The sequence below is a fragment of the Sorex araneus genome, chromosome 3, assembly GCF_027595985.1.
Source record: "Sorex araneus isolate mSorAra2 chromosome 3, mSorAra2.pri, whole genome shotgun sequence".
NCBI lineage: Eukaryota > Metazoa > Chordata > Mammalia > Eulipotyphla > Soricidae > Sorex > Sorex araneus.
The window spans coordinates 219,618,781-219,643,438 of NC_073304.1; the positions used below are offsets into that span (position 1 = coordinate 219,618,781).

The 24,658-nt window shown below is 44.6% G+C and overlaps 1 protein-coding gene across 7 annotated transcripts in view; it reads left to right on the forward strand.

The window, feature by feature from the left end:
* Positions 1-24,658, forward strand: part of ATP6V0A1 (ATPase H+ transporting V0 subunit a1) — a 74,379-nt gene that overhangs the window by 10,825 nt on the left and 38,896 nt on the right. For all 7 annotated transcript variants that reach the window (XM_055131516.1, XM_055131517.1, XM_004608790.2 and 4 more), the window contains exons 3-5: positions 12,479-12,557; positions 16,089-16,186; positions 17,791-17,919. In XM_055131516.1, the coding sequence (XP_054987491.1) occupies positions 12,479-12,557; positions 16,089-16,186; positions 17,791-17,919 (306 nt within the window). The remainder of the gene's footprint in view (positions 1-12,478; positions 12,558-16,088; positions 16,187-17,790; positions 17,920-24,658) is intronic.

Below are 24,658 nucleotides of genomic sequence, written 5' to 3' on the forward strand. Positions count from 1 at the left end.
TTTCCTGTTGGGCTGCTCTATTGCTTATTGACTTGTAGGATTTTTTTTTTTTCTTTTTGGGTCACACCCGGCGATGTACAGGGGTTACTCCTGGTTCTACACTCAGGAATTACTCCTGGCGGTGCTCAGGGGACCATATGGGATGCTGGGATTTGAACCCGGGTCGGCCGCATGCAAGGCAAACACCCTACCCGCTGTGCTATCGCTCCAGCCTCTGACTTGTAGGATTTATAAAAGTTCTTTGTGTTTTCTGGAAACTAATCTTTTCTGTAATGCATAACTGGTTCTTACAGGCTTGGTTTCTCTTTTCCCTTTATTTAGTGTATATTTTGTCATTACATAATTTTTTTTACATTTTAATTTTTGTTTTGGACCACATCCAGCAGCCTTCAGGGCTTATTCATGGCTCTGCAATCAGGATTCATTCTTGGTGGTGCTCAGGGGACCATATGGGATGCAGGGAATCAACCCTGGATCTGCCACAGGCTAGGCTAACGGCCCTACCCGCCATACTGTTGCTCCAGCCCCATTTTCCCCTAAATTTTGGTTTTGGAAATGTTTAATCCTGAACTTTTATGTAGTTTCCCTAGATGCTACTTGTTATTTTGCTACATTTGAAATAATCTTTAGCAAGTGACTCCTGTATCCTTTTCTTTTACCTTAAGATAATTAGGCATTAGGGCTTTCTTGTGGAAGAGGAGTAAGAGCAAGCTAGTACTGGTTAGGATTGTGTTTAGCGTCTGTAAATGAAACCCAAATGATAGGGGTGTGTTTTTCTTACATAACATGAAGCCTAGTCTCACCCCATCATCAGTATTATAAAATCATTCTATATTTCTTTGACCACCCTTGGGCCCTTTGGCTTTTTTTTATTATTATTTTTAATAAATTTAGGACTGGAGCGATAGCACAGCGGGTAGGACATTTGCCTTGCACATGGCCAACCCAGGTTCTATTCCTCTGTCCTTCTTGGAGAGCCCGGCAAGTTTCTGAGAGTATCCCGCCCGCACAGCAGAGCCTGGCAAGCTACCCGTGGCGTATTTGATATGCCAAAAACAGTAACAAGTCTCACAATGGAGACGTTATTGGTGCCCGCTCGAGCAAATCAATGAACAGCTGGACAACAGTGCTACAGTGCTTGTGCTTATAAATTTATTTATGGACTCACCATGAGAGCAGTTACAAAGCTTTCGGTTTAAGTCTCAGTCATACAATGATGAAACACCCATCCCTTCACCAGTGCACATTTTTCACCACTAAAAACCCCAGTATAACCCCATCCCACACCCTTCCCCTACCTGTGTGGTAGATGCTTTCCATATTACTCTCTCTCTACTTTGATTGCATTCAATGTTTTGACACCAGACCCATCATTATTATTTGGGATTTTACCCCAACACTTAGGTCTGATGGAAAGTCAACATTATATAATTTGTAGTTGTTTTTTGGTTTTTTTTTTTGCTTTTTTTTTGGGTCACACCCAGCAATGCACAGGGGTTACTCCTGGCTCTGCACTCAGGAATCACCCCTGGCAGTGCTCAGGGGACCATATGGGATGCTGGGAATCAAACCTGGGTCGGCCGTGTGCAAGGCAGACGCCCTACCCGCTGTGCTATTGCTCCAGCCCCAACATTATATAATTTGTTTTCTATTGCTGATTATGTAGAGCATATGATGTCGCATGGCTGCAGTAGCAGCCTGTGATTTTAGAATTCTGAAATTTTAATAATTAAATCTGGAGAGATTTCTGCCAAAAGCCCCTGGGTTCTGAGTCTCTGGGATCATGGCCGTTAAGCAGCTTGATCAGTAGCCAGAAGGGCCGTTTGTGGGCGGCGACTCGGGGTCTTATTAGGGAGAGGGTGGAAAGGGCCGGCTCCACCCCCATCCCATGAGGCCCCGTATGTCTTGTCACTGCTGACCCACACCTGACTGTCCATTGCCCTCTGGAAGATGGCGGCCACTAGGCTGCCAGGGGGAATAGGTGGAGGGACAGCACCTTTTCCTACCCGGAGTGGCCCAGTGCCAGTAACCTAATGTGAAGTCCGGACGCATTTCTGTCTTTGGCTTTTTGAATGCTTTTGCACCATACCAAGCAGTGTTCTTGAGCTCCTCCTGGCTTGGTGCTCAACTTGGCATTGTATTGCTTGAGAATTAAATCTATGGCTTCAGCAAGTAAGATGTGTATTCCAGCCCTTTGAGCTATCTTCTTGGCCCCAACATTTGATTCTCTACCCTCCCCCCCACCCTGGCCAACTTAGCAGAGCTCAGGTCTTCTGGCTTTGCACTCAGGAATCACTTCTGGCAGTGCTGGGAGACCATATGGGATGCCTGAACTTTCCCCTAGTAATCTAGTGATTAGGATTCAATGCTCTCCCATATGGGATACCTGGGATTGAACCCTGGTTGAATGTTTGTAAAAGCATCTCACCAGTTGTATTATATTTCTCCCCCCCCCCCCCCGCCCTGCCCTCTCCCCTTCATACACACATTTGGCTTTTGTTGTTACATATGGTCACAACTCCAGGCATTTCTTCTGTTTTCTAGGCAGAAAGAAGGAAGTGTTAAGACGGAGAAGTATTTGTATCAGAAGAAATCCACAGCTGATGTGCTAGTTTATCACTGGCCAGAATTGTGGCATAGTTGCAGGGTTCTTCGGGAAAAGTACTTTGTGAACTGAGAGTTGCTGCTCTGAATCAAATTGGAATTTGTTGTTGTTGCATTTTGGATCACACCATGCTGTGTTCAGAACTTACTCCTGACTGCACTTAGGGAGAACTTCTGGTGGGGCGTGGGGGAACCATATGTGGAACCTGGGATCTAACTCGGGTCAGCCATGTGAAAGGCAAGAGCCCTGCCTGCTGTACTATGTAGCTCTAGCCCCAGATTAATTTATTTGTTAATAAGGAAGTGAGACAAACTGCTCTCCCATGGCATTCTTCCTCTGCTTCTGACCTTCAGGGGATTTGTGTGTGTGCAAGCCTAGTGCTGGGGGCCACCACGGGATAACCTAGCAGTGGTTGGGAAGGCCATGCTACCCTAGGAGTTGGACCTGGGTCCCTTTATCAGGCATGCACTCCAGCCCTTTGAGCTAGCTCCCTGGCCCTTAAGAGGAGTCATTTTTATTGGTGGGGATAGGGTTTGGGCCACACCACATCCTGTGCTCAGGCACTTTTCCTGGCTCTGTGCTCAGGCGTGACCCCCGGACATGTTGAGGGACCGCATGTAGTGCTAGGGATTTGAACCAGGGTCTGTCTGTGGGATGCAAGGCAAATGAGTTAACCCCAGGTTTAGTTCTTCAGCCTGCTCAAAGGATTCTTATCCTTATTTTATAGTTAAGGTTATACTGGCTAATCTTAGTTATTAACTGATTATTAACACTTTTCTCTTTGGAATTTATTATCATTTTAATTTAAAAATTTTGGTATAGTATTTTTGTTTTGCCTAAATCATCCCAAGACTCCAGATGCACAGAAATAACTGGTCTGCTGCTGAGCCACATTTTGGGTTAATCTGCTATGGAATTATAGTAACTATTAAAATAATCAAGAAGAGTTTATTTGGGGCTGGAGCAATAAATAGCACAGTAGGTAGGACATTTGTCTTGCACGCGGCCGACCTGGGTTTGATTCCCAGCATCCCATATGGTCCCCTGAGCACCGCCAGGAGTAATTCCTGAATGCAGAGCCAGGAGTAACCCCTGAGCACCGTCAAATGTGACCCAGAAAGAAAAAAAAAAGAGTTTATTCATAAAACTTAACTATTCTCCCCCAAAAGCAATGCAGATAGATGATCACTGAAGTAGAGAACAGGAAAAACATTTACCAATAGCCAACATTCCTTTCTGATAAAGTGCTCAGTAGGAGCCAGGGAGATAGTTCTAAGCACTTTGAGCCCACGCTCTACAGGCTAGTACTGCAATCTCTCCGTTTTAAAAATTTTTTTATTAGAGAATCACTGTGATGTACAGTTACAAACTTATGAATTTTCGTGTTTGCATTTTACTCATACAGTGATCGTTTGCCCATCCCTCCACCAGTGTCCATTCACCTCCACCAGTGATCCCAGTATCCCTCTCACCACCCCCACCCCATCCCCCACCACCCCACCCTGCCTCTGTGGCAGGGCATTCCCCTTTGTTCTCTCTCCTTTTGGGTGTTGTAGTTTGCAGTAGAGGTATTGAGTGGTTATCATGTCTGGTCTATAGTCTACTTTCAGCCCACATCTACCAACCCGAATGGGTCCTCCCAACATCCTCTACTTGGTGTTCCCTTCTCTATCTAAGCTGCCTTTTCCCCTAGCATGTGAGGCCAGTTTCCAAGCTGTGGGGCAGACCTCCTAATCCTTATCTCTACAACTCTTGGGTGTTAGTCTCCTACTATGTTATTTTATATTCCACAGATGAGTGCAATCTTTCTATGTCTGTCCCTCTCCTAATGCCCAGTAGCGAGAAGCCCCCAAGCACATGCACATGCACGTACACGTGGGGGGGGAGGGAAGGAGCAAAATGGAAAGTAAAACAGGTATTTCCTTAATTATTAAAGGATACCTTAAAAAAACCTAACACTTAATGTTTATATAAAATTAAATGCTTTTACCAAAAATGAGGAAAAAGATAAGACTGTCTAATCCCACAATCCCACCACATCAATACTGATTAGCCAGTGCAGTGAGGCCAGAAAAATGACATTGAAAAGAATGGAAAAATATACTACTTTATGTGTAGACAATATGATTGTGTCAGAAAAGCCAATTAAATTTATGGTGGGGGGAAGGAATTATAGGTATTAATCAATGAAGTAGGTTTTATTACAGGATACTAGCTTTTACACAAAACTCAACTATATTTCTGTACTAGCAATAAGCATTAAACTATCTCTTTCTCACATACACTGCACCAGAAAGTATGAAATGCTTAGCAATAACAAAAAAGACATGAAGGATCTACAAGCTGGAACAAAGGTAAGTTAAAAACCTACAGACTTTGTGGGTCTGCAATTAACTGCGGCTTTTGATCTCTTTTGAGATTAATTTATGGGTCTCTGAAGCAATGCTGAAAAATGAGCTTGCACAGCAGGTAGGGCGTTTGCCTTGCACACAGCCGACCCGAGTTCAATTCCTCCATCCCTCCCAGAGAGCCCGGCAAGCTACGGAGAGTATCTCGCCTGCATGGCAGAGCCTGGCAAGCTACTCATGGCGTATTTGATATGCCAAAAACAGTAACAACAAGTCTCACAATGGAGCTGTCACTGGTGCCCACTCGAGCAAATCGATGAACAACGGGACAACAGTGCTACAGTGCAGTTTTTGTTTTGTTTTGTTTGAGCCGCATCCAGTGGTACCCTGGGCTTACTCCTAACTATGTGCCCAGGGATCACTGCTGGCAGGGCTTAGGGAACCACATGGGTAATGAGGATGGAACTGGGTTGGCCGTTCTGCAGGACAAACGCCCTGCCCGCTGTACTTCACTCCAGCCCCACAGCTGAGCTCTTGTCATGTGTACAAATACATCCTGTTGTCATGCTCACTAGGAGTCACTGTGATGTGACACACGTGCTCAGCTGGCTGTGGTGTTGCCAGAAGTTACTTTACCTATAGAGAGAATAAAGTGAAGATCATTGGCCACTCGGTTGCTTGGGTGGGGGTCGGGGGGTATATTGGGGTTCTTGGTGGGGGAACAGGTGCACTGGTGAAGGGATGGGGGTTTGATCATTATATGACTGAGACTTAAACCTGAAAGCTTTGTAACTTTTGTCACGGTGATTCAATAAAATAAAATAAAATAAAAAAGAAGAAGAAGTTACTTTACCCCAGGGAATCGCAGGAAACAGACCTGTTGGATTGCACATGGCACACGTGGCAGCTGAGGATTCAACTTGTGGCCTTCCCCATGGAAATCAGGTGCCTTGAGCCACTCAGCTACCCCACAGACCCCTTTTTTTAAAATATTGATTTCTAACTTAATTCCATTGTAGTCAGAAAACATTGGCTGGTGCCAGTTCTTCCCTGAGACCTGCTGTAAAACCCATTTTTGTGGTAATGTTTAAAATCTGGAGAGCTCAGGGCCGGAGCGGTAGCACAGTGGGTAGGACATTTGCTTTGCACGCGGCCGACCCGGGTTCGAATTCCAGCATCCCATATGGTCCTTGCACTCGGCCGACCTGGGTTCGATCCCCGGCATCCCATATGGTCCCCCAAGCACCGCCAGGAGTAATTCCTGAGTGCAAATCCAGGAGTAACCCCTGAGCATCGCTGGGTGTGACCCAAAAAGAAAAAATCTGGAGAGCTCAGGGGTCACCAGGACAATACCCAGAATAGCTGGGGTTGGGAGTCATAAAGTACAGAAGGTGGGGCTGGAGCAATAGCACAGCGGGTAGGGCATTTGCTTTGCATGCGGCCGACCCGGGTTCGAATTCCAGCATCCCATATGGTCCCCCGAGCACCGCCAGGAGTAATTCCTGAGTGCATGAGCCAGGAGTAACCCCTGTGCATCGCCGGGTGTGACCAAAAAAAAAATAAAATAAAGTACAGAAGGTGAACTGAGGCCTGACACAAATAAGCCTTATTTCCAGCCCTGCTGGTGAATTTTTACATAGGTATTCTTGGGATGTAGGCAGAAAAAAGAAAAAGTGTATACATCAAATTAAACACATTAGTCATTTGCTTGATCCTTAACATTTGATAGACTTAATATTATCAGTAGTTTAAAAACTGTACTTAAAATTCTTCCTACCTGGACAGACTTGTCTATTCCTTCCTGAGGTTCTGCTCATTGTTGTCTGACATATGCTGACCCTTGCCCTCTAGATTGTGAAAAAAGTCAAGTCAGTGCTTTCACTTCCGTCTCATGTTCATCGAGGTGGAAATTTCTGAATGTGTGGCTCCAATTTTGCCTTCTCGGTACAGACATTTAATTTTTGCTTTGTGGTCACACTTCACTGTGCTCAGGACTTACTCTGTGCTCAGGGATCACTCCTGGCAGTGCTCAAGGGCCCATATGTGGTGTCAGAGATGGAACCACAGGAAGCTCCTCACCTGCTGTCCTCTCTCTGGTTCTGCACACATTGAACTTGGGACACACATGTTTAGAATTGTCTTATCTTTCTAAACATTGTTCTGGTTTTCGTTTCATGGGCCACACCCAGAAGTTAGGGGTTACTCCTGGCTCTGAGCTCAGGAATTACTCCTGGTGGTGCTTGGGGGACTATATGGGATACCAGGGACTGTATTGAAGTTGGCTGCATGCAAGGCAGGTGCCCTCCTACCCTCCTATCACTCTGGCCTGTGGAAATTGGTCCTTTTGTGTAGTAATTCCTTTTATCTCTAATAATGCATATTTTAGAGTAGGGTAGTCTTCTTAATAGTGCTCAGGGGACATAGGATCCTCCCCTGGGGGTGCTGCTTGGACATCAAGGGTTACATCTGCACTGTTCAGTTGCCATATGGTACCAGGTAGCAACATCAGCTCCTGCCCTTGGAGCTAGCTCCCTGGACACTCTAATACCTTTTATCTAATATTAATATAATAATACTAACTTCCTTACAGTTTAGCACAGCAGGTAGGGTAATTTGCCTTGCACGAGGCCGACCTGGGTTCAATTTCTCCTTCCCTCTCGGGGAGCCCGGCAAGCTACTTCGAGTATCCTGCCCGCACAGCAGAGCCTGGCAAGCTACCGGTGACGTATTCGATATGCCAAAAACAGTAACAAGTCTCACAATGGAGATGTTACTGATGCCCACTTGAGCATATCGATGAACAATGGGACGACAGTACTACAGTTTCTCTGTCACCAATTTCTCTCTCTCTCTCTCTCTCTCTCTCTCTCTCTCTCTCTCTCTCTCTCTCTCTCTCCTTCTCTGTCTATGTTTCTGTCTCTGTCTTTCTCTTGTTCCACACCTGACTGTGCTCAAGGTTCAATCTTGGTGAGCTTGGGACCATGTGAGATTCCAGGGATTGAACTTGACTGTATGAAAGGCAAGGGTCCTACACTCTGTACTATCACTCCGGCCCCAGTCTCTCTCTCTCCCTCTCTCTCTCTCTCTCTCTCTCTCTCTCTCTCTCTTTCTCTCTCTCTCTCTCTCATGCCTCACTCTTCACACACAATATTATTCTTCAAGATCACAAATCTTAAAAAGTAAAACAAGTCAGGGGCTGGAAAAATAAAATAGGGGTTAAGGTGCTTTCTTTGCTTGTCGCCCACCCCAGTTCAACCCTTGGCACCATATATGGTCTTCTAAGCACCTCCAGAACACAGAGCCAGAAGTAAGCCCTGATCACTGATGCATGTAGCCTCCCAAAACAAAACAGACCATGGGGCCAGGGAGAGAGTACAGGGATTAGTATGCCCAACTCAGGTTCCATGCCTGGTACCGCATAACATCATAAGCATGTGGGGTATAGCCCTGGAGACCCCTAACAACACTGGGTATAGCCCTGTCCAGGGCTTCTGAGCACTGTGGGTTAGCCTGCTGGCCCCCAGCATCTAGGCTTAAAGCAGCATAGCATTCTTGGCCCGGGCATTGAGCTGCCAGCCCACTTGGCCAGTAACCACAGGAAGTGGCCCTAGGTCCCCTGAGCAGTGCTTTGGAGCACCCACCTCCACCCCAAATTAGATCATTTGATTCCCTGTTTCCCACTGGATGAAGTCTTCCGTGACCTGTTTTCATTGTGCTTGCTTGTGCTAGGTGAACTCTGTCCTATCCCCTGTGCTCTAGCTCAGGTGTTACCTTTATTCTTTCTCGTCTTTCTGGTTTTGGGACTATACCTCAATGTGTTTAGGGCTTACTCCTGGCTCTGTGCTCAGGGGTCACTCCTGGTGATGCTTGGGAGACTATATGCATTGCAGGGCATTGAAGTAGTGTTGTTTACATGCTTTACCCCCATACTATCTCTCTGATCCTGTACTTATTTCTTCCGTTAGTTCCCCAGATAGAACAAGGTATTCTTCCTGTGTGTATTTAATTTCTTTTTCTTTCTTTTCTGTTTGACTCCCCCACTTTTTTTTTTTGGCCTAAAATGTTCCTTTTGGCCTAGGTTATTGAGTCAGCTAACTTGTACCCATCAATGTGAGGGCCTCAGGGTGTGTTGTTGCCTGAGCCCTGAGGTGCTGAGGATCACTTTGGCCATCCTGACAATGCTCAGGGACTGACAGGGCTAAACCTGGTGATGCATGGGGACCATATAGTACTGGGAATTGAGCTGGGATCAGCTGCATGCAAGGCATGTGCCATAAGCCTGGCACTATCTCTTTGCCCCCACTTTTTTTTGGGGGTCATACCCATGGTACTCAGGGCTTACTCCTGGCTCTGTGCTCAAGGATCACTCCTGGCAGTTCTCAGGAGACTATCTAGGATGTCATAGATCAAACCAGGTTGTCCGCATTCAAGGCAAGTGACCTACTTGCTGTACTATCTCTCCAGCCCCTTCAATTATTATTAATAAAACAGCTACACACACTCTTTACCAGTCTCTCAGCAAACAGGTGTTCATTTCTGTCAAGCAAATACCTAGCAATAGTCATGGGGTATATATTTAAGAAAATGGGGCCAGAGAGATAGTACAGCAGGTAAAATGCTTGCCTTGAAGATGGCTGGCCTGGGTTTGATGCCCAGCACTTCATATGATCCCCTGAACCTAGGAGTGATTCCAGTGTACAGAGCCAGAAGCAAGCACTAAGCACAGCTAGATGTGACCCAAACACAAAAATAAACAAACAAAGGGGGGGGGGAGAGAAGAGAAAAACAACTATCAATAATATTTTTAAATGCTTATTATCTTCACTGTTGTCCCGTTGTTCATTGATTTGCTCGAGTGGACACCAGTAATGTCTCCATTGTGAGACTTGTTACTGTTTTTGGCATGTCAAATATGCCACAGGTAGCTTGCTGGGCTCTCTGAGAGGGATGGAGGAATCGAAACCAGGTTGGCCTCATGCAAGGCAAATGCCCTACCTGCTGTGCTATTGCTCCAGTCCAGGATGAAAGCAAGTCCTCAAAAAACATTCGATTCAGTGACCCTGAAAAGAACCTGCTATATAGTGTCTGGGACATACCTGCCACCCCATAAGTGTTGAGCAATTATCACTGCAACTATAGTTGTTTTTATTTTATAGAGTTTGACACATGCCATCTTACAGGTTATATTTCTTTGTGCTTATTTTCTAGTTTGCAGACTTTTCAATAAGTAAGAACTTGTTTAAGTCTAGTTTATATATTTCCAGAAGAATAGCTTTTAAAATTACTTAAATGGATGAATGAAGAATCCAGCCTGTAATCTTGTGAAGATCTAATTTATCTTATATTTCTCCTGATTGGAAAGGAGTGAAGGAAACCCAGGCACCGCTTGTTGCTTCATTTTATTATTTTTGTTTTGTTTTGTTTTGTTCTAATGTAGGATTACTGCTATTTACTCAGCCATTGATTAATTGATTGACTTGGGCAAGAACTCCATATTACTTTTTTTAAAATTCACAATGTTAATTTTATTTTATTATTTTATTTTATTATTTTTTTAATCACTGTGAGATACAGTTACAAAACTTTCCTGTTTGAGTTTCAGTCATACAATGATCGATCACCCAACCCTCCACCAGTGCACATCCTCCACCACCAAGAACCCCAGTATCCCCCACACACAGCTCCCCCTGCCTCTATGGCAGACAATCTCTCCCATGCTTTCTTTTGTATTGCTCTTGTTAAGAATAGCGTAAGATGCCGTGTGGCCTCGAGAGCAGCTGAGTGCTCCAAAATTCCAGATAATTAGGGTCTGGAGAAATCAGTGTAGTGAGCTGCTCAGTTCAGAGATTCTTTGGTGTGTCTCTGGATCATGAATTTTAAGGAGCTTAAATAGCAGCTGAGGCAGTTTGTGGGCGTGACCTCCAGTGTCCCATGGGGATGGAGGATGAGAAGGGCCAGCCCATCCCCTATCCCTTGAGGCCTGAAATTTGCGGTCACTGAACCCGCATACCTGCACTTCTCATTGGGTTCTGGAAGTTGGTGGCCACTGGGGTTTCTAGGGGGCAGGTGAAGGGATGACATCTGAGGCACCCCGGTGAAGTCGGCCTGGCTTAAAGTCCAGAGGCATCTCTGCAGCAAGCTGCTCAGTTCAGAGATTTTTTTGTGTGTCTCTGGACCATGGCCCTTATTTCCATGTTTTAAAGAGAAATAAACTACTGGCATATGTCCTGCAGGGTGCACCTGCTTGCCTACAGCATGCTGCCCCACTGGCCCTAACTGTGGTTTTTGATCTCTTTCGAGATTTATGGGTCTCTGGAATAAGGCCAATAAATGAGTTTGTATAGCTGAGCTAGAGGTGGTTTGTGGGTGTGGCTCCACATACCTAACTTTTGGCCATTTAAGTTTTTGGTAAACTTGGCCTCAAGTTGTTGGGGTCCAGCCAAAGGTACAGTGGCAATTTGGGGGTGCCAGAAAGTCTGAAGGCACCATCAGGTTGCTGTTGCACTTGCCCCATAGGTACAGGTTCACCTCCTGGCAGCACCATACCCCTATTTGTTTGTTTTTGGCCACATTCGTCAATGTTCAGGGTTACTTACTCCTGACTGCACTCAGGAATCACTCTTGGTGGTAGTTGGGGACCATATGGGACGCCAGGGATCAAACGAGGGTCGGCTCTGTACAAGGCAAACACCTTACCCTCTGTACTATCGCTCTGGCCCAGAAACTGCTTCTATTATCATCACTGTATCACTGTAATCCCTTTGCTCATCGATTTGCTCGAGTGGGCACCAGTAACATCTCCATTGTGAGACTTGTTACTGTTTAGCATATCGAATACGCCACGGGTAGCTTGCCAGGCTCTGCCGTGCGGGCGGGATACTCTCGGTAGCTTGCCGGGCTCTCTGAGAGGGGCAGAGGAATTGAACCTGGGTCGGCCACATGCAAGGTGAACTCCCCACCACTGTGCTCCAGGCTTAGTACTCATCCCTTTGGACTCCCAGGAAAGCAGCGATATGGACGTAAGTCAGACTAACGATCCACGTACACACGGGGCCAGCACTGGATGGCAGGGATATTGTAACGCCTGACACATATGAAATGAGCGTGACTGTGGGAACAGTCAACCGCAAACACACCAGAGGCCATTGAGGGGCCACAGTCTGAGGACACCCAGCCCCACAGCTGAGCTGAGGGCCTGGCCAGCTCTCCTGTGCCCAAGGCCACTCAGGATACCAAATTCTTCATGGGGACTTTTTGTACCATAGTGCTTCGTCTGATTGCCTCCTTTCCAGTCATGCATTGCAGCAGTGAAGAACATATCTTTTGTCCAAGACTTCCAAGACTTGGGCAGACTTCCAAGCAGGATATGTGCGTGGGTAGATGCTTTTCATTTGTTTTTTAATTCTTATTAGTATTGTCGTACTAACACAAATTTAGGTATTGGCTTTGCAGGGTACATTGCTTGTTATAGAAGAAAATGGAGGCTGTATTTTTGAATATTTGGTTTGGTTTTCCTGTTTTGCAGTTGAATCCAGATGTGAACGTTTTCCAGAGGAAATTTGTGAATGAAGTTAGAAGATGTGAAGAAATGGATCGAAAGCTTCGTATGTGCATTTTTATTTCATATGATGGTCCTCTTTTTCTTTAGTGGTGGGAGGGGGAGGAGGAATTGGGTCATATCCCAGCAGTGCTCAGGACTAACTCCTGCCTGTTTTTTGTTTGTTTGTTGTGTTGTGTGTTTGTTTGGGGGCAACTCCTGGCGGTATTCAGGGGACCAAATGGGACCAATGCTCAGGGCTTACACCTGACTCTGTGTTTGGGGATCGTTCCTGGTGTGGCTCGGGGACCTTATGGGGGCCCATAGATCGAACATGAGTTGGGCACATGCAAGGCAAATGCCCTACCCAATGTGCTATTACTTTAATCCTCACCCTAAAAAGAAAACAGAGGGGCTGGAGTGATAGTATAGTGGGTAGGGTGTTTGCCTTGCATGCAGCCGACCTGGGTTCGATTCCTAGGTCCCATTTGGTCCCCTGAGTACCGCCAGGAGTAATTCCTGAGTGCAGAGCCAGGAGTAACCCCGTACATTGTCGGGTGTAACCCAAAAATAAAAGAAAAAAAGAAAAGAGAAAATACAGAAGGATTAAAAAAAGGGGAAAAATTTATAGTGATGTTAAGATGAATTTCTTGTATATAAGTAGGTTTGGTGGTGTTTTGTCTCACTGGTGCTTGTTTGAAAAGATAAGGCTCAAAGCAGTAGTTTATGCGTAAGTGTGTTTATAGGGGAGAAGACTTTATAAAAAAACAAACTTAATATAGAATTTTAAAAGATAGAACCTAGACTACTTTTTTTTTTTTTATAATCTCTTTTTAGGCCATACCCAGCAGTGCTTGGGGGATCATGTGGTACCAGGAATTAAACCTGGGACCCCTGCAAGAAAAACATGTGTTCTGTTCCTTTGAATTATCTCCCCCGTGCAATATCAATTTTTAAAAAAATTTTTTTTTTGAGTCACCATGGAAAAAGTTACAAAGCTATCAGGTTAAATTCTCAGTCACTCAATGATCAGACCCCCATCCCTTCACCAGTGCACATGTTCCACCACCAAGAACCCTAGTATACTCTCCCACCCCCCACCCCATGTGGCTAATGATCTTCACATTATTCTCTCTATTCTTTGAATACATTCAGTATTTCAACAGAAAACTCACTATTATTATTTGGAATTTCCCCCCAACAATCAAACCTGCTGAAAAGGCATCATTTGATAATTTGTTTTCCATTGCTGAGAATGAAGAATATATGAGCGCGCGGCCGCAACAGCAGCTGCGAGGTTTTGGATTTCTGATATTTTAGCTCATTTCACAATCCAGATGCAGTTCTATAAGAAGCCACTGGGTGCCAAAATTGGTTAGTAGACCTCCAATATCATAGTCTTTAAGGAGCAGAGGAGCCATTTTTTTTTTTTTTTCTTTTTGGGTCACACCCAGCGATGCTCAGGGGTTACTCCTGGCTTTGCACTCAGGAACTACTCCTGGCGGTGCTTGGGGGACCATATGGGATGCCGGGGATCGAACCCGGGTCGGCCGCGTGCAAGGCAAACGCCCTACCCACTGTGCTATCGCTCCGGCCCCAAAGGAGCCATTTTTGTATGCAGCTGCTCCGGATCTCATCTGGGCGGAGAGCGTCCTAATATCAATTTTAGGTGTCAACCTGGTGACCTTTTAATTTGAGCTATTTATGCAGGAAGAAATGAACGTTTACTATGATCTGTTGAGAGTCAGGGTTTCATATGCTGTATGTCGTTCATTCTCTGCTATAGTCCTTCAAGATGGATGTCACTTCATTTAACAAATGAAGTAACACAGTCCAATTGGTGTGATTATACAGCAGATAGGGGATTTGCCTTGCACCCTACCTACCTGGTTCTGACCTAGGTTCAATCCCCGGCATCTCATATGGTCCCTAAGGGACCATATGCCAGGAGTTATCCCTGGGTGCATAGCCAGGAGGAACCCCAAAGCATCATTGGGTGTAGGTCACCCCTTTTCCCCCCAAAAGAGAGAGAAAGGGAGAGCGAGAGAGAGCAAGAGAAAGGGAGAGCGAGAGAGTGAGCACGCAATGAGATGGAGCACATGCTTTACATGCAGGAGGTCTGGTTGGATCCCCAACACCACATCTGGTCTTCACCACTATGAGTGGCCCCTACCCACTGCCAGGTGTGGCCTCCAAGCCACCCCCCCACAAAAAAAAATGAATAATCCAAAGATTAGAGAGGCTAAATACCTAATTCAATAGTGGCCATGATGTCATTGGTATTTGAATTTGGGATGTTCTGTCTCAAAGCCCAGGAACTCGCTGCTCTACTCTGAAGCTTTCAGATTGCTGCTGGGTGAAATTAGAGTCCCTACACCAAGAAAAGACAGTAATTGTCCCCGAAATGCTTTCCTGGTGTTTTGGGATCTTATTCCATGTCTTTCTTTCTTTTTCTTTTTAATTTTCTTGTTTTTATTTTGTTTCCCCTAAAGTTCAGCTGATAGTTATTAATTAAAGTTTAATGAAAAACAAAACAGGGGCCAGAGTGATAGTACAATGGGTAGAGTGTTTATCTTTTTTTTTTTCTTTCTTATTGTGTCACACCTGGCGATGCACAGGGATTACTCCTGGCTCATGCACTCAGGAATTACTCCTGGCAGTGTTCAGGGAACCATATGGGATGCTGGGAATTGAACCCGGGTCGGCCTTGTGCAAGGCAAACACCCTATCCGCTGTGCTATTGCTCCAGCCCCAGGGTGTTTATCTTGCATGCGGCCCACCCCACTTTGAACCCTTGCTTCCCATATGGTCCCCCAGACAATGCCAGGAGTAATTCCTGACTGCAGAGCCAGAAATTACCCCTGAGCATCTCCAGGTGTGACCCAAAAAGAAAAAAAAAGTTTTATGGGTTACTCTTGGCTTAACATTCAGGAATCACTCCTGGTGGTACTCTGGGGAACATAAGGGATCAAAAGCATGGCTTGTGCAAGGCAAGTACTTACCTGCAGTACTATGCTCCAGCCCTATGAAGGAAATGTTTTTTATTTTTGTTGAATCACCTTGAGATACACAGTTACAAATTTATTCACGATTGAATTTCAGACATAAGTTCCAACACCCATCCCTTCACCAGTGCACATTTCCCACCACCAGTGTCCACAGACCTGCCTGCCTCAGATTTCTTTTTTTTTTTTTTTTGCTTTTGCTTTTGGGTAACACCCAGCGATGCACAGGGGTTACTCCTGGCTCTGTGCTCAGGAATTACTACTGGCGGTGCTCAGGGGACCATATGGGATGCTGGGAATCTAATCCGGGTTGGCTGTGTGCAAGGCAAATGCTATGGCAAATTCTTTTCTTCTTTCTTTTTTTCTCCCCTTTCTTCTTTTTGAAGGAAATGTTTGAAGATCCAAAGTCGGCTTGCATAGAGGCTGACCCTCCTGGGATGGTGGTACTTTAGCAGGTCTGGGGAAATGCTCTTTCCTTAGAATGAAACTCTGTTGAGTCATTGGGGTCTTAACCTTTTTTTTAACCTTAAATTTCAGGAACCCTAGGCTTGTGCGGCTAGATATGAATGCTTTATTTTATTTTGTCATTTTAGGATTTGTGGAGAAAGAGATAAGAAAAGCAAATATACCAATTATGGACACTGGTGAAAACCCAGAGGTGCCCTTCCCCCGGGACATGATTGACTTAGAGGTAAACAGTTCTTACAAGTAAACGGGATAGATTTCTTTCCATTTAAAACAGGTGATTTCCTCAGGCTTTGGAGAGGGGAGTCAAAGCATGTGAGCATCTCGCTGTCCCTGTGAGCATTATTTATTGATGCCAAATTTCTTGTGAATGGATTAAAATAAATTCCTTTTTTTTATGCTCTAAAACATTATCTCATACAGTAACTTACCACTGAATATTGGTTTATTAATATCTTTTGCTCTTGTTGTTTTGGGGCCACACTGAAAGGTGCTCAGGGCTTACTATTGGCTCTACACTCAAGGATTACTCCTGGAGGTGCTCAGGTAACCATACGGGGTGCTGGTGATCAACTTGCTGCATGCAAGGCAAGTGCCCTACCTGCTGTAGTCTCTTTCTCTCTCTGGCCTGAGTTTATTAAAATCTTATTGGATAAATATCTTTTTAGTGTAGGGGAGGGCGCCACACCATTCGTGCTCAGATTTTATTCCTGACTGCACTCGGGAATCACTCTTGGTGGTGCTCGGAATACCATAAGAAATGCCAGGGATTGAACCTAGGTTGTGCAAGGCCTTACCTGCTGTACTATTGCTCCAGCCACAATAAATGTCATTTGTTTGTTTTTGGGCCACATCTGGTAGTGCACAGGGCTTACTCCTGGCTCTGTGCTCAGGGTTCACTCCTGGCAGTGTTTAAAACAAGAAGTTTCTTATATTTGATTTTGGGATTTCTTCAGTGGTACAGAAGCAAGGGTACTAGTAATATACCCGGTGACATTCAGGAGGTCAGGCAGTCTAGGGATCCAGTCCTAGTCCCTGCACATGGCAGGCCTGAGTGCTAGGTCTTTGAGTCATCTCCCCAGTCCCTTTGTGCCCCCCCTTTTTTGGGGGGGACCAAACCCAGAGGTGCTCAGGGATTACTCCTGGCTCAGCAATCATGCAAGTCAAATGTCTTAACCCCTGTATTATCTCTCTGCCCCTGCCCCCAATTCCTTTTTAAAAAAAATCGGAGAGCAAAGGGTCTCTCAAGCATTGCTCAAAAGTCCTTAGGGTCACCTCCAGTAAAATAAGAAACTTGGTGCTGTTTGGGCCCATCAGTGCAGGGGACTATTAGGGCCACCCCATCCTTGCTGAAAGCTGAAGCCAAGGCTTCTGCATGTCAGGCATTACTCTAATGCTTTGAGCCATCTCCCTGGACTTCAGCAAAAAAAAAAAATTAAAAAAAAAAAATAAAACAGAACAAAAAATGTTCATGAAGAAAACTGCCTGGGTAAAGACACTGTGTTTGCTGGGGCTGAGGCAATAGTGTAGTGGGTAGGACATTTGCTTTGCATGTGACTGACCTGGCTTCAATCCCTGACATCCCAAATGGTCCCCCGAGCCCTCTAGGAATAATTCCTGAGTACAGAGCTAGGAGTAACCCCTGAGCATTGCCAGGTGTGACCCCCCAAAAAAATTAATAAAATAAAAACAATGTTTGCTGAGTAGATGTTCACTATATTTGAAGCCTCAGTGTGACAAGACTTCAGTGGAACAGATAAATTCATACATAAAAAATGTATTAATTTAACTTGACTTAATAGTTTAAGTTTTTAAAATTTTTTCCTGCAGGCCAATTTTGAGAAGATTGAAAATGAGCTGAAGGAAATCAATACAAACCAGGAGGCTCTGAAGAGAAACTTCCTGGAACTGACTGAATTAAAATTTATACTTCGCAAAACTCAACAGTTTTTTGATGAGGTCAGACTATTGTTTCTTTCAGTATCTGAGCAGCTGACTATACCTGTACCAGTGGGCCATATTTTTATTCCAATGATTGTTTTAATTTGCTAGTTTGAAAACAATACCATTTTCACATCCTATTTTAGTTGAAGAAATGTCAGATTGTGTTCCATTTTTTCCATGCAGTACACAGCCAGCCATGATTTTTATATTTTTAGTTTTCTGCAATTTTTTAATCCAAGATATGGGAAAAGGAGGAACCCTAATGTCACTGTATCAAAATAGTTGAAATATTTCCATTATATTTTAAGGTAAGTATAAGAACTATAAGAAACATATGGTTATTCATAAAACTATAGTAGCAGTTTAATCTCCAAACCTCTTGTCATCAAGTTTTTATTTTATTTTCTGAGGAAATTTTGGTTTTGTTTTTGGGCCATATCCAGGAGTACTTGATACTGAGGGAATGTGCAGTGCTGGGAATTGAACCCAGGCTGCTCTCGTACCAACTATATGCTCCAGCCCATTGAGTTATTTCCTTGATCCTTTATTCTCATATGTTTGCTCATGAACCTTTGAGTACATTTTCAAGTATTTCAGATACACATCACCTAACACATTTGTTTTTTGTGTGTATGTGAAGTAAAATAAGTTTATTCGGGAAATAAAAGGAGAGGAGTATGGTAGATAAAAATCCTTGCCCAAGAGAAAACGTGGGCTTCTCCAGAGTGAAAAGAAAGCCACATCACACATCCCAAGCATTTTCTTACCCGAAAGTAAGGAAGTACACATCTCAGGCTGATGCAGGCAAGGCTAAGAAAATCCTTATCTCAAGAGGAGATGCGGGTCACTGAGCCACACTTTTTCGTTTTTTGTTTGGGTTTTTTGGTTGTTGTTTGTTTAGGTTTTGTTTTTGGATCATACTGACAATACTCAGGGGTTACTCCTGGCTCTGCACTCAGGGTTCACTCCTGGCGGTATGGAATGCTAGGGATTGAACTCAGGTCTGTGGCATGCATGACAAGCACCTTGCCCGCTGTCCTATTGCCCCTGACCCCGCTTTCCGTTTGTTTTTTTAAGATTGTTTTTTTAAGAGTCTCTTTTTATGTCGTACTGAGATAGTGACAGAATGCCTGTTTGAAATTTCTTGATTTTTCAACTGCAGTATCTTATAGGGAAAAGTATTTTGAAAGTTCCTAGGTTAAAATTTAGACCATTAAAGTGGCAGAGTTTTTCAAGGTAGCCCTATGAAAGAGGTTTGAATCAAATATTTCACTTGACTACCTATTCTTAAATCACATGTTGATGCTGCCATGTACCTGCTGTAGCTCACACTTGGGTTACTTAACACAAACTGCAATGTTGGCATTAGTGTCTTAAACCTAGTTGAGGTTTTTTGTTTTTTTTTTTGTGGGTTTTTTTTTGTGGGGGCTTTTGGGGGGCCATGCTCAGCAGTGCTCAGGTAACTCCTGACTCTGCACTCAGAAATCACTCCTGGTAGACTTGGAAGACCATACGGGATACCAGGAAGATAACCTGGCTCGGCTAAGAAAAGAGTCTAAATTTCAACCTAGACATGATGCTTTTTTTTTTTTCTTTTTGGGTCTTTCTTCGTCCCTCCTCTCAAGAGCCCAGCAAGCTGCTGAGAGTATCCCACCTCCCGCCCACATGGCAGAGCCTCACAAGCTACCCATGGCGTATTCAATATGCCAGAAATAGTAACAAGTCTCACAAATGAGACGTTACTGGTGCCCGCTCCAGCAAATCAATGAACAACGGGACGACAGTGCAGTGCTACAGTGCTTTTTGGGTTTCACCTGGCAGTGCACAGGGGTTTCTCCTGGTTCTGCACTCAGTAATTACTCCTGGCAGTTCTCAGGGGACCGCTGGGAATCGAACCCAGGTCAACCGTGGGCAAGGCAAACGTCCTACCCGCTGTGCTATCACTCCAGCCCCGACATGCTTTTTCTTTTTTTTTTTTTTTTTTTTTTTTTTTTTGCTTTTTGGGTCACACCCGGCAATGCACAGGGGTCATTCCTGGCTCATGCACTCAGGAATTACCCCTGGCGGTGCTCAGGGGGACCATATGGGATGCTGGGATTCGAACCCGGGTCGGCCGCGTGCAAGGCAAACGCCCTACCCGCTGTGCTATCTCTCCAGCCCCCCCGACATGCTTTTTCTAATGGTCTAAAATATGAGTAAAACTGTCCTTCACAGATGTCTTTGCCACTATCTGAGCAGCAACAGGGTACTTCAGAGATAGTTAATGACACTGTTCGTGCACTTCCCATAAGAGTCTTTGATTCCTTTGCACAACCAAAAAATGTTGGCAAAACTTTGAAAAATGAGGCTTATTTTAATTAGCATCTAATATATCCTCAGTTTTCCTCATACCCCTCCCTTCCTTCAGTTTTTTTTTTTGTTTTTTTTTTTTGTCAAACTCAGAAGTACTGAGGGCTTACTCCTGGCTCTGTACTCCTGTAGTGCTGGGGGACCACGTATGGTACCAGGGTTCAAAATGGGGTTAGCCTTGTACAAGGCAAGTGCCATATTCTCTCTGGCCTTCCGTTGTACTTTCACTTTTTGTTTTTTGAGGAAAGAAGGGTTATTCATAATTCTCTATATTGGATCAAAAATTCCTTATCTGTGGCCAGAGAGATAGTATAGTGGGTAGGGCGTTGCCTTGCATGCAGTGTATAGGGGTTTGATCCTGGAATCCCATGTAATCCCCCAAGGACCACTGGGAATGATCCCTAACCCCTGAGCAATGCTGGGTGTCGACCCCCCCCAAAGATAAAAGTTCTTCAATCTACAGCATCCTCCTTACTGGAAATTTATCTAAATACAAATGATCAGTCTTTGTTCAGGCTTCTTTGATCAGAAGCCGAACATGGAGCCCAGCAGTCTGTTTGCACAAAGTGGTTCTAAGGCCTGCTAGTTTGAGAACCATTTGGCTAGAGAGAGTCAGCTGACAAGTGTTGTGCCACATTCCTCAGTAAGTAAGGATTTGACTCAGAAGCCACAGTGCTAATTAAAAAGATGGGCTGGGGCAAGGGAAAACAACTATAATAAAATTAATTGCCTGGTCCTCCCAAGAACCAGACCCTGGCCTTACATCAAGAGAGGCTTGCTGTGATATTCAGCTTGCTCATGGGCGTTAAGAATGTTGAGCCCAAATGATGGTAACTTCCTACAGTGTACCTCTTTATCCCTGTATTAGAGGTGTGGGCCAGTGTGATTAACTCTTTCCAAGTGTTTCAGGTCTTTTGCAACACGCATAGCCACTGAGTCATACTGTTCTAATGAAGGGATAACCTGGAGCTCCAGTATGCTCACTGCCAGTGCATTATTGTATTTTTATTAAATTATTATTTAATGAGTGCCTATCTTTCTGGTTTATTTTTTAAATTATTGTTAGGCCCCTCCCAAGCAGTACTCCGGAGGTCTGGAGGCTCCTTTTAACTTTTCCTTTTTGTTTTCTCAGTTTTTGTTTTGTGGCCACCCAGTGGTGCTCAGGGCTTATCCTGGCTCTGGGCTCAGGGATCACTTCCGGTGGTGCTGGGGGCAGGGGGTTCATATGGAATGCTGAGGATCAAACCCAGGTCAGTTGTGTGTAAGGCAAGGGCCTTACCCACTGTACTGTCTTTCTGGTCTCTCCTTTTGGCAATTCTTGGCCAATGAAATTTGTAGTTCAATGCTTGGGCCTAAAAATGCAGTGCTCCAAGGACTCCACAGGGCAAGAGAGTACCCAGCAGTTTGATGGTGCATGGGCGCCTCCTGGGCTGCACTAAGTGATGTTTAGGGGAACCCGTGGTGCTGAGGATTGAACTGGGGGCCAGTCATAAGCAGGGCATGAGCCCTAACCCCTACATCCTAGTATCTACTTTTTGTGAGGCATAAGATGAATAATACATAGTCTCTGTTCATGGAATGTATTGTTTCATCATTTCAGGAAATGCCCCCGAAGACCTTGCCTGTAGAAATGTGCTTGTCTAAGTGAGTCCAAGCTACTGCCCACAGGTCACTGTAAACTTAGCCTTAAGTTCAGTGCCCAGCTTTTTGTAGCATCATTTGGAACTTAATTCCTTTCTCCACTTTTAAACCAGCCTTTCAAGTTTATTGCTAAGAGTTTCACTGAGTTGCAGAAAAGATCTTTTGTAACCTCCTAAGTATTTGGCTTCCTCATTTAGTTCATTCTTGGAGAAATGGCAAATAAAGACTGACAAACGGACTCCCTTAAGTGAAATTGTTATTTAAATTATTAATTTTATAATAGCTAAAAAAAAATGAAAACCAGACTAGAAAGAGCCACTTAGATGATGGAAGGTTTTTATGGATTTTTTTTTGTTTGTTTCTGGGTCACACCCAGCAATGCACAGGGATTACTTCTGGCTCACGCACTCAGGAATCACTCCTGAGTGCTCGGGGGACCATATGGGATGCTGGGAATCAAACCTGGGTCGGCTGCGTGCAAGGCAAATGCCCTACCCACTGTGCTATCGCTCCAGCCCCAAGGTTTTTATGGATTTTGAAAGTCTGTGATTAAGTCTAGACTGAAATGCCCATCGTGGTTAAGCATCTCTAAACATCTTTAGAATCTCCATGTCAGGACACAGTCCCCCCACCTTTTTATTTTTTATTCTTTATTTTTGATTTGGGGCCACACCTGGCAGTGCTCAGGGCTTACTTTTGGCTCTGAACTCGGGGGTCACTCCTGGTGGGGCTTGGGGAACCATATGTGGTGCCAGGGATTGCACCTGGGTTGGCTGCATGCAAGACAGGCACTTTTCCTGCTGTGCTATCTCTTCGGCCGCTGTGGAAGTATTTTTGAAGTTGAGGCCATGACTGTGAGAGGTCCTCCCTCTGCTTTGACTGTCAGCACCTCCTCAGTGCTGCCACCTTCACCACAGTGCAGGAGTCCTGGCAAGAACCACTCAGTGACATTCCTCCCAGCGTCCAGTCAGCGCTTGGCCTCTCTTGCCACTGACTCTGCCAGGCCCCTTTCAACTGCCCTTGCATGCTTGCTGGTGCTGGAGCGGCAGTGTTGGGTGTCACTGTTGTGGCTAGAGTCATGGCTTCACAGGAGAAATGCTTTTGCACATCTGAGCATGCTTTAAATGATGCAAAAGATGGGAAACTTCATTCAGATCCCCCCAAGTCTCAGCAACTTGGGTTTTTCTTTCTTACTCTTTTAAAAAACAATTTTTGGTTTTGTTTTAGGGCCATACCCAGCAGTGCTCAGGGATTACTGCTGGCTCTGCACTCAGGAATTACTCCTGGCAGTGCTCGAGGGACCTTATAGGATGCTAGGGATAGAATCTGGGTCAGCCATGTGCAAGGCAAACACCCTACCCATTGTTCTGTCTCTCCAGCCCCCAACTTGGGTTTTTCTTGAGATTTTCTTTCATGCTTGAACTGATACATCTTGCAAATGACCTGAGAGACACTGCTCATTACAAACCCTTCTTTTAAATGTGATTTGGTGAATGTGATCAATGGCTTGCAATAATGAGTTAGAAAATGGCCAAATCAGAACATGGGTCTCAGTATAGAGGTTGTGATTGGGGAGGTCTGGAAAAGGGGAAAGTAAAAATTGGTTGATTATTTGTATGATTTAGGCTGATTAGAAATTCGACATAGTCATTTCTTATCCAAAGCACTTAAAATGACTTGTTAATGATTATCCTTTTCTCAGTCTTCTTGTTTATGAAGAGCTGTAAGAGCTGGAGAGATTTCTCTGCATCTTTTTACCATAAACACCATAACATAAGAGAGCGTAAAGAAGACTGGAAAAGTAATGGTTAATGGCATGCAGTTCCCTGCCTTCCTTTCCTTCTGCATTTTCCATCCATCTGCTTTCTTTTCTTTTCCATATGCCATCTCCTTTGGGGCGTGGGTGAATCTTTAGATTACAAAATTAAATCTCTTTCTCAATGTAGGCGGAAATGAAATGTTGGCTCTTGGTGATTATAATGTAGCTTGAACTCTCTGTGATGCTTCCATTAAGGTGCAGACATGGAACTGTTGAAGCAGTGGCATTTTCCTCTATCAGGGTGTGGCTGCAGTATTTTGAATAGGGGAGAGGAAACCAGCGGATAGCAAGAACTTTAGAGGTTTGTAAATAAGGTTATTGTGAGGAGTCCAGATTAGGATTGAGATTTTAGAAGACATAGTTTTGGATTTTGTCTTAAAGACCCTCACAGTTAGGGGTTCTGGTTATCCTAGTTTCCCCGTTAAGCACATTTTATCCTTTCAGTGACAGAATTCTTAAATATGAAGTAGTAGAATTGGTCATTAGAATATGATTGCAGTTTTCTTTTTAAAGTCATTCTAATGGGATTCTTATTCCCCAAGAGTCCGATACAGAGTTTGGTGTTGTCTGGTTACTGAACTTTGCTGTTGCATTGGTGGTCCCTTGTAGATAGAGCACAAGTGTTTATACTGCGTCTGATATTCTGGTTTACTTCAAAAGGGCATGTGCACTGTCCAGGGAAGTAGGACAGAGTTTTGTGAGTAGCAGTTTCACTGGTTTTCCTGAAAGATGTGCCAAAAGTAAGTTGAAAGCTGTCCTTAGTTGAAGCCTCAAAACAAGTTGCCTGGGGCTTGGGGTCATTGTCTTTGATTTTAAGTAGAAACCAGAAGGAGCCCCTGAAGGGTAGAGGAAGTGTCTGAGCAGCGAGCCTCTCCCTGAGCAAGGAGCCTGGCAGCCAATTTATGCCCCTTAGACTTTTCTAAGTCCCAGACAGTATTTCTTTGC